The sequence below is a fragment of the Centruroides vittatus genome, unplaced genomic scaffold (assembly GCF_030686945.1).
Source record: "Centruroides vittatus isolate TY-2023 unplaced genomic scaffold, ASM3068694v2 scaffold_1209, whole genome shotgun sequence".
Taxonomy (NCBI): Eukaryota; Metazoa; Arthropoda; class Arachnida; order Scorpiones; family Buthidae; genus Centruroides; species Centruroides vittatus.
In genome coordinates, this window is record NW_027122673.1 from 1255665 (window position 1) to 1265921 (window position 10257).

The 10257-nt window shown below is 38.7% G+C and overlaps 1 protein-coding gene across 1 annotated transcript; it reads right to left on the reverse strand.

Moving 5' to 3' along the window:
• Positions 1 to 5075: 5075 nt before the first annotated feature.
• LOC136986862 (mitochondrial basic amino acids transporter-like) lies at positions 5076 to 7638 on the reverse strand. The gene is made up of 4 exons (XM_067284488.1): positions 7395 to 7638; positions 7191 to 7234; positions 6814 to 6897; positions 5076 to 6053 (listed from the first exon to the last, which is right to left on the reverse strand). The coding sequence occupies exons 1-4, from the start codon at positions 7426 to 7428 to the stop codon at positions 5274 to 5276; spliced, it is 942 nt and encodes a 313-aa protein (XP_067140589.1). The 5' UTR covers positions 7429 to 7638; the 3' UTR covers positions 5076 to 5273.
• Between the last annotated feature and the right edge of the window lie 2619 nt (positions 7639 to 10257).

Sequence of the window (10257 nt, forward strand, 5' to 3'; positions counted from 1 at the left end):
TGGCCACCTATGGGAGGTGATCACAAAACACTGATTTGTTACCACGGCCAAGCGGTAAAGATGGCAGCCTACCTCTCTAGGAGGACCGGGGATTGCATCTGGATAAATCAAAAATCCCAAGAAATTTTTCTGGTTGTCCCTCAGAATACGTTGGGTCCTGTCTCTCCCCACCCGGCCGCCCCGTTACGGGCCTGACCAAACTTGTAGTAGGCTTGCCAATAAAAAGGCTCCCTTATTGCCCACACGGCGGAGAGAGTTGAAAAAAATCCCATTATGGATGCCTGCTCCACAGTGGGATGGTGGATAGTGAGGGATGGGACCGATATCTCCGGAAAGACTATACCTAAAAAAATTCCTTGCATTTTTAGACCCGTGCGGATTTGATTTCGGGTCCTGCAGAGTGATAGGATGTTCCCATAACCGCTTGGCCATCCGGTCGTCATTGAAACCTGACATTTGTAATAAAAATTGATAATAATGGGCAAAGTATTGTTTCGTATACAGTTGTTTTGAACCATACTATTTGAATGTAACACGTTTGTTCTATATTTATCCGGCATTTCTATAGATTTTTCTTTATAAACATGTTCAAAACGAAAACCTTTTAAACCGGAAAAAAACATTCGGTACCATGCGACTCCGGTTTACACAGGTTATGGTGAGCTCTTCAAGAAACTTGAGAGGCTCATTAGTTACGTGAACTTAAGGGCTTGTGTATTCGGAACCTGACACAAAGGACCCTTCTGACGATCTGGATGGGGTAAAAATCACTCCTTTAGAAGGAGAATTTTACTAATACAAGAATTACTTTCAATTAATCTAGATATACTTTCAACTGTTACTATCAGGACTTAGTGGGATGGATATTGGCACCTTTGTTTCTATAAAATGCCATGTATGTCCTATACAATGTGGCGAGATCACGTCACTACAATAAGCATGAAATTCATTTGATCCGAACGTAAGTACGTATATATAGGTAAAAGCCTTCTTTTCAGGTAATGGTATTACAATCGGGATGTGGTGAATGGAGATTGGCATCTCTGTTTCTATGAAAGTGCCACAAGAATTTCAAGATGGTATCACAATATTGCGAGTGCTTGCACGTTGCGGAACGAGGTTAACTGCGAAATAAGAGGATGTAACGTACGGTACGGTTCGACGAATAAGCAGTCGCGGACAACTGGCAATTTCCTTTCATAATAGCTACTTACCAGCCATTGATTTTATATTTGGATGCTTTACAGTAGTTCGCTTCGTACCTGTACTTCAAATTTTATGGCTTTCAAAGATATTCTTTTACAGGATATACGTCACACTTTTCTTTTGTGGCAAACAGCAATGCTTGACTGTGGAAGTTACAAAAAAGAAGAAATATTCGGTCTTCAGACTGTTAAATATCGGAACATCTATAGTTCGAATAAAAACACATTAGAGTCAATATGAAAATAAGTGTAACTCGGGGGCATTAAAACTATCATTCAAGCGTAGCTTGTATTGCTAAACTTTATTTTCTCCAATGCACTTTTGTTTCTATGGCATATAGTAACTTGTTCAGAAAAGGGGTCTTGAAATTTCCACCTGGTTTTTTGGGGTGGGGCTTTAGACCATATTTGAGCACAAAAAGGAGGGAAAAGGTTTAAACTTTAACTAAAACAAGACACATGGTTTATGGACGAACCCGAATCCATGAAAAAAACAATGGGTTCGGGTAGTTCTTTTCCTCAGTCAAACACGCTATAGGTTCTTGAGAAATGCAATCATGCAAGTCTCTTATTTTGAGGTAGAGCGTAAAGGAGCACGCATTTGACTTTTGAAGCACGCCCGAAGTAAAGCGGCCCACTAGTGGCCGAGCGGTTCCATTCCCTGAACACTGGGAGTTCAGTCGTGGTTTCGCGCCTGGCCAGGACGATTATGGCCATGTGGAGTTTTCCGGGTCTTCTCCACGTCTGTAACGCCTGAATAGAGGCCAATTACCGTTAAAAAACCTCCCAAAAGGCATTCCTCCATAGACAGATGCCCAAGCGTTGCGTTGTCGTAACTTTACTTCGGTTTATTGTTTAGTTAAGCCCTATAGAATTTTGAACAAGTGCTCTTCCTTTGGTTATGTATGGGAAAACCTGTCCAAGACGGAAAATATTCGATACCGTGAGATTCTGGTTTACGCCGGTTTTACTGTAAATAAATTGCATGTCGTTCTCGAAACCTCGACCTCAATTTCGTGTCGTGAATCCGCAAATTCTTACATTTTCTGTTTGAATAAATAGAAGAAATTAATATTTATTATTGCCGTTTAGTTTCGTAATAATTGTTTTATCTGAATTTCTTTACTGTATTTATAAAATTCCAAATAAAAATTAAGTAAGTTTGCTTCTGCTTACTAAAAAGTTTTGTTGTAAAAACTTTAAATTTGGTTTATAAAACTACAGTCATTTACTAATATTTATTGCTTTCTTGAATGCAACAACAATTGAAATTTTTCATAATGGTTTGGTTTATTTGTATACTGCAACGCGACACGTGGACGATCTGCCGAGGGGGGTGCCTCCCGCAAGGACTTCCTATGGAAAATTGGTCCCCTGATCGGGTGTTAAAAACGTGAAGAAAACCACGAAAACTCCACGGGGTCAGCTCGTTGGTGAGGCACGAACCCGCGACCAATTACCAATGTTCATTGGTTTTATCCACTCGAAAACTGGTGGGCTTTTTTCACAACGAATAACAATCTGTTTTGAATAGAATTTCAACTCATTTCTTTCTTTTATATTTATACAAACCCCCAAACTGCATGTATTTTGAATAGCAATACCAATTATGGGTATTTCAATCAGGTTTACGATGGGGCAACTTGTTATTGAAAAACAGAACTTATCACACCCGGGTCAACGTATCCCTACAAATTTCTGAACCGTACCGGATTCGAACTCGGATCCTCGAAAGCGATAGGCTGATGACTTTGCCGTCTTGATCCTGGTTGCGTCAGAGTATTGTTAGCAAATCCTAAGATGGCGAGGAAAGAGCCCAACATATCCGGGACAGATTATCCTTAAAAAATTCTAAAGCTCCGAGCCCGGATCTTCCAGAGGATCGTCTCGATTATCCGGCTACGTCAGCATCTTTCTACGGAGTGTAACAATTGAAACAATTTCACTTCATAATTAAAACATTTGATAAAGATTTGCCTATTAGCCCACCAGCGGCTGTGTGGATTGAAGGGGTTTGCACTTCGTTCGGGAATGGCCGCGTGAAGTTTTCTAGGTTTTCTTCACACCGAACCTCCAAACAACGGCCATTTTCACGGGTACCGCAAGTTTATCGATACGTTTCTGCGATATGAACATATCTTTAATACAGTTTGTACAAGACAATTGCGAAAGAGTGTAAATCTTTTCAATAACCTTGTATATTTCACTAATACTTACAAATTTATTAATTTCACAATCTGTTTATCATATTAAAGTTTAGAAATCAGTTTTTAAGATGTATAAACTTTAATACGATTACAAATTTCTTAATAGCTTATATTTTAATTTTAAATAGATATTAAAGAAGTTGCAAACATTGATATACTGTATAACAATTTTTACACAGTCGAACCTCTGAACGACGGTCGCTGGCATAAAAAATGGCCGTTGTTTGGAGGTTACTTTGTATGCATTTTTTAAAAACAGGTCCTGATATTATCAGTAATTGTAATTCTGTAGATAGAATTTAGACTATTATCATCAAATACTCAACACTTCGACCATTTCTTTAAATGCCAATCGAGAATTAATACCTCAAAACAATATACTGTGAATTTACAGCTCATAAGGCCTATTACAAGCCTTATTTTAAAAACATTTTCCGCCCTGTGGGCACTAAGAGGGCCTCTTTTAGCAAACCCATTACGGGTTCGGCCAAGCCCATAATGAAGCGATCGGGTGATGAGGGACGGGGCCCTACACAACCAGACGGGTCGAAAAATTCCTGGGAATTAGAATAAGATTGTCGTGCCTGCAATGGGACAGCTTGGGTCCGATTCACGAACGTCTCGTAAGATAAGATATTGCAGAAGTAGGTAAGGGATTGTGTCTTATGACATCACTCGTGACAGCTTTCGTTTTAACAAACCAATAGGAAGACGTTTCTTGGTGTTCTCGTTGCACGTGGGACTTAATCTGTAGTCCGAAGAAAGGTAACATTTTATTTCTTTAGAATTAAGCATTTGTATATGGCAACGCGATTTGCGAGAGGATGCTTCTGGAAGGACCTCCCGTGGGGAAACAGGAAAAATTAGACACGCGATAAGAACCGGAAAACACGTGACTAGTCCGTTGGTGAGGCGCGAACCCGCAACGTTCAGGGCCTTTTTATACTCTTTTGAATGGTAAAGGGCCTTAAACCACAATTAAAAAAAAAAAAAAAAACTACAACGTTCGGTGGTTTTATCAATTTGGGGGCACGGAAAGCGATCTTAATGCCACGGTACATTATAAAATTTCACATGTGAAATTTATATTTTCTGCCTCTGATGATAAACACGAGATCGCACCAGTTATTTGCACATGATAGTTAATTCATAACGTAAGAGAGTTGGCCGGATGGCCGAGCGGTCAAGGTGGCAGCCTACCGCTCTGGGGGACCCAGGTTCGAATCCCGACGGGTCGAAAATCCCCAGGAATTTTTCGGGGAATGGTCCGTCCGGATATGTCGGGTTCCGTCCCTCACCACCCGGTTGTCCCATTGTGGGCCTGGCCGAACCCATAATGGCTTGCAAAAAGAGGCCCTCTTAGTGCCCACAGGGCGGAAAGAGTTAAAAAAACGTAAGAGGGTTTTAAAGCAAATGCCTTACGCAACATTCGGTTATAGATCTGGTAGTAATTACATAAAAACATCCAAAATTAAACATTAGCATCTAAAATAAATCATTGGATCTCAGATAATCTGTAATTTGTAAATGTTTACATTCACATGCAGTAGTATACGTAAATTTGGATAAATTTGCAGACAGATTAGATACCATACTGATTTTGATAAACTATTTAATTCATAATTAAATATTACATCTGTATACGAGAATTGCTTAATATATATTTTAAAATAAACTAGATAACATATTTTATAAGATAATGCTCGAGAGATTCTATGCGACTTCATTACACAATATAATTATATATATTTGTAACAAATGTATATTATATATTATAATTATTGCACGTGTATATATATCATAGTTCCATTATGGAATGTTGCCGTTAATTTGAACTAACTTTCCTGAGAAAGATACAGAATTATATGAATGTATCTACACACGCGGCAATTCTTTGTATGTCCTTCTCTAAGATACCAGTGGCGTGTGTTTCTCTCCTCAAATCAAACGAGTCTTGGCTGTTACATAACCTGAATATCCAGGTAACAACAGTAAAAGTTGCTGCATTAGTAGGAAATGCCCTTATAATGGTAGATCCCAGACCTCTTGTGAAGACTTTAAGGCCTTCGTCGCGATAACTCTTCAACGAGCAATCGATTATGCCCTTATATTTTCTTTCTCCGTCCATTCCATCGGCTTGCAATCTGGATTTTACCAAATCAACCGGGTACGTTGCCATCCATGACAAAATGCCAGCGATACCCCCAGCAGCCAACATTACGGGTGTGCTTATGCCGTTCTGTGTTTCCATTTTCCTGCACAGGTACTCGTAACTGGAAAAATACACGGCGAAAGCTGGGGAGTCGCGCAACACGGAACATCCCAGCCCTCGAAACACACCCCTAGTGCCTTCTGTCTTATACATTTTTACCAAACAATCTAGAGGTCCACGATAGTTAGCAACGCGTTTCGAAATGAAATTGCCATTTCCTTGCAGTTGCATTCTTGTTTTGGCAAGTTCCATGGGGCTACATACGAAACTTTGTACTGCCCCCGCAGTAAAACCGGCCGCAAAGTGACTAGTTAATGAATTTTCGTCTACAAAACGCCTCTGGACATTGCCGTATACCCCGAACACTACAGCATTGATAAAAGCAATGCCGGCCATCGGAGAGGAAACACCCCTGTAGAGTCCATGAACCTAAAACAAACATTTCAAAAATTGCATATTATGCTTCCATTCAAAATAATGGAAATGGTACAATCAACAGGAGCCAAAATTACAAGTGTATAGATTCGGTTTTTGTATAAAATACAGTTTATATATACAAACAATATAAGGATCGTGGCATCATCTTAGCTTAATTGAAGACCTAAACAATGCTTTATATAGATACCGGCTACAAGTGTCGTGCCCACTTCAGATCATCTCAAAATTAGCTTCAACATCGCTCATTGTCGAAGCTAATTTGAGGGCAAAGATCAGCTCAATACGTTTTCATGTATTTATAACGTATTTATCACCACCAGCACCACGTTTCCAACAATGTAATGAGGATTGATCCTGATAGTAGTCTGCAACACGATGGGGATGGGAAAGACATCTTGATTGTTTATTAATAGAAAGTCATGATTACTTCTCATTATTTCAATAATTTCCGATTCATTTGGTAATAACACTACCAGATGGATCGGTTATTTGTTGCTCCACGTAACTGACTTTTCCACCCTCTTTCCATTTTTAAACCATCGACTTTATAACCCATTCTACCAAAGGATCTCCCAGATATCAATTTGCAACGAAGACAAATGCCACTTTGACAATCCATCGACCTTCACCTTTGACCCCAAAAAACAGCCGTTTTTAAGAAAAGATAACTTTTGACTCCTATTCATCGAACCATTTTCATATTTCACATACAAAATTTTAAAAAAACAATAATAATAAAAAGAATATTTACAGATTCTCTTTTAACAATGGAAGTCATACAGTGCCACGTGCCTCTATACAATGGCCTTTTGACATCTTGAGTTTGAAGATGAACCTTGAAATAAAATTTTTAAAAATATGTATATATATATAAAACAAATGATTTCGTCAAACGCGATAAACGAAATTAACACTTAAAAACACAACACGTGATCGGTTATCGGAGTGTTAAATATTTATCAATTTGACATTATCTAAATATTTAGACAGTGTCACTCTCGTATCAATACTTCCAATCAAATTTATGGCGTGATACGGTTACGTAACAGAAGAACGGAAACACAAAAAATCGGTCACGTGCTCCGTCCCGTACAGACGCACTCAATGGAATTAAACACCGGAACTCACCTTAATAGTGTCGAAGGGGTGTCCAACTAGCACACCAGCACAACCTAAAAATCGTAAAATAATAATAAACAACACTACAAAACACACTAATTTAGTATTTTTTTAAAAAATAGTTTAAGCGCCTTACTAATTTATAAAAATGACGCTTCGGGAACCGCGAACTACGGGTTGATTTTGAATAGCATTCGTATACAATTGACTTACCTCCCAAGCAGCCGGCGACGAAGTCCAGAGCCATTTTTAAAAATGTCACGTTACTGACCGGTGTGAAGATCCACAAACGTTATTTCCTTCTCCACAGATACCACAGGAAACAAGGTAATAATATCAACTTTTTCATTTTTGACGATCGATACAGAACTTTTGGATCCAGTATTTGTAAAGTCACCCCAAACCCCGATTAAAATGCACAAACAACGTGCACGCGACGACCGAGACTCGAATTTAACTGACGCATGCGTCGAGTTGGAGTCAAAGTGTTGGGAGCATGCGCCTTACGCTCGTTTGTGTGTGTCGTCATCTGCTGTTTGTTTATTTAATTTATCAATCTATCTAGCGGCTTTATTCATCAATAAAAAATGCTAACAGTGAAAGACTTAATTAATTATTACATTTTATTTATTTAATAAAGTAAAATTGAGGTCGAAAATATATTTTTAATAAAGCGCGTGGCTCGAGCAACGTACTGCGCATGTTCGCCTTCAAAAGTTCGGATAATACGCGCATGCATCGTACACGCTGTTTATTCTTGCGGCTTTCTCAATAAAAATATATATATGAAAAAAACGTTTGAAAATTAATTATTTTATAAAATAATCAAAAGGAATCAAATATTTAAAATAAATGATAAGCGTACATTGCTACATCATCGCCGCCATTTTTACTTGCGATACTAGGCATTTTATAATTTTTAACTTTTTTTTTATTATATCATTCATACTCTTGCGATAATACTCAGTAATCCTTTGTAAAAATGTATAATATACCATAAATTAGTGTCATTGAAGTATCTTAAATGGAAATTTTTAATTGTAAGCGACATTCTAGCAATTACATATAGGTATATACCGGTAAGACCACTTGTGATAAGTCACGCTTGCGAATAAGCTGTCACGTGCTGCCTAGATCACATTCAGTATAAACAAGTCACTGATAATTCCTGAGACTAGCCTTGTCTTGTGTTTTGATTATTCATTTTCTTGAAAAAGCAAAATCCTAAAGGCAGTGTTTGCAATTTACTTCGTGGCCATAAACAAGGATAATGACTTACACGATAGAAAAACAATGTAAACCAGCCTGTACTGTAGCAAGTCTATTCATGTAGTGAAGTGTCAATAAGTTATGGGGGTGCTACATGTAGTACAGTACTTACATTGCTCATTGAAAGGAATGTGTGTACACTAATTCTGCGCACTTCGGGGAGAGAACAAACTGATCTACAGTAGCTGTGCAATGTACTCAATATCATTTCCAGTAAATTTTTCCTCTATTATGTTCAATAAAGTGTGTAGAAACTTCTTTATGGGTGATTCATACTAAAGGCTAAATTGATTCAGCTGGTAGTTGCATATGGTTCAATAAGTTAAGTGTTTTCTTGACGTAAATCTAGAAATTTGTGTGGAATTAAATAAAATCTTGTAGAATAATCTAGAACATTGTATTGAGTTAGATGAGGGTTGACTGGGTTTTGCCACACCATCCAGAATCTCTCAAACTTAACACCAGTCAGTAAGTTTCAAAACATGTACAAATCAGTATATCCAATGAAAATAATCCCTTCCAAATATTAAACATCACTTCTATAATGGATTCTCTATCCACCGCCTAACATGGGACAGGGTACGGACCACTCTAACAGACTGCTGGGCGGCGGCCCTCAGGAATAAAGGGAGGTAACACCTTAGGCCTTTCGACAGGTGTCCTTACCAGCTAGCTTCGACGCGCTGGATGGAGACGCTTCTGGCCAAGCTCCGGACATAGACGGCTCCCCTCAATGGATTTTTATATTTGAGGGGGCTACACCCCACTAACAGGTGCCCGCATTGCAGGGACGAGGAGACTACGGCGCACTACTGGGCGCAATGCCCGAAGTACGCGGCGGCCCACCGGGACTTGGGCCGGAGCACGTTGTTGGACTTTACCCTAGTCAAGTTATTGGCCCCGCTTTACTGACCGAATGCGGCCAACAATTCAAAAGCTCACTTAGCAAGCCTTGAGAAGTACATAATACGGACAGGCCACTTCTCGTAGGGAGGTGGCGCCGCCTATCGGAGAAAAGGCGTATCAAGGCCAGAATCTCCATATAAACCGGAGGAGAAGTACAGAAAGAAAGTGGATTCTCTATCAAAACATGCCAAAAAATCATTTTGATGAATGAATCTGGATTCCCAGAGATGATCCTAGTAGAGTCTGTAGATGCTGCACTCTCCATTATCATGGCAACTTAGTTGTTGTACCTTTGAGCACTCTCAAATAGGGATATCTCCTAACTCAATCTGGAAATAATTCTCATGATTCTAGACATTGCATGTGTAATCTTAATTCCATTCTAAGAATTCTTGAAACAGCAAGCAATTTTGTTGGCCATTGCTATTTGAAATTTCTTCTAAATTTTGTAACAAGGCAGAAATTTATTAGGACATATGAGCACTAAAAATTCGGGGCAGAAATAGACATGTCTGGAAAAATAAATATTTATGTATGTACACGAATAATGATTCATGTGTAATTTGCAAGTTGTCTTCAGACTGATTAAGCAGTATGCATAACAAATCAGAAGTACAAAGCAATGTGAGCTGGTACGAAATGTACAGGAATATCTGCAACAGCATGTAACTTATTGAATTTTGTGAAAATTCAAAATTGTCCAATAATCCGGCATTGCTCTGATCCTGTAGGTGCCGGATTAACAAACTTCTACTGTAAATTGTGAAGGCTACCCTTTTAATTTCGGACAAATTCCCGAGAATCTCACAATTGCAAAACAAAGACATGGATTGGATGCCAATCAATAAGTTTTAATTTATCAGAAATAACTTGAAAAACCCTGTTAAAAGTGCTAATTTGG

What these genes read in the sequence shown, in the direction of transcription:
- LOC136986862 (XM_067284488.1), bottom strand. Translation starts at nt 7,428, where the DNA reads ATGGCTCTGGACTTCGTCGCCGGCTGCTTGGGAG. An exon ending in CGTCGCCGGCTGCTTGGGAG is followed by an intron (nt 7,235 to 7,394) that starts GTAAGTCAATTG and finishes TACGATTTTTAG; the next exon opens with GTTGTGCTGGTGTGCTAGTT. An exon ending in CCATTGTTAAAAGAGAATCT is followed by an intron (nt 6,054 to 6,813) that starts GTAAATATTCTT and finishes TGTTTGTTTTAG; the next exon opens with GTTCATGGACTCTACAGGGG.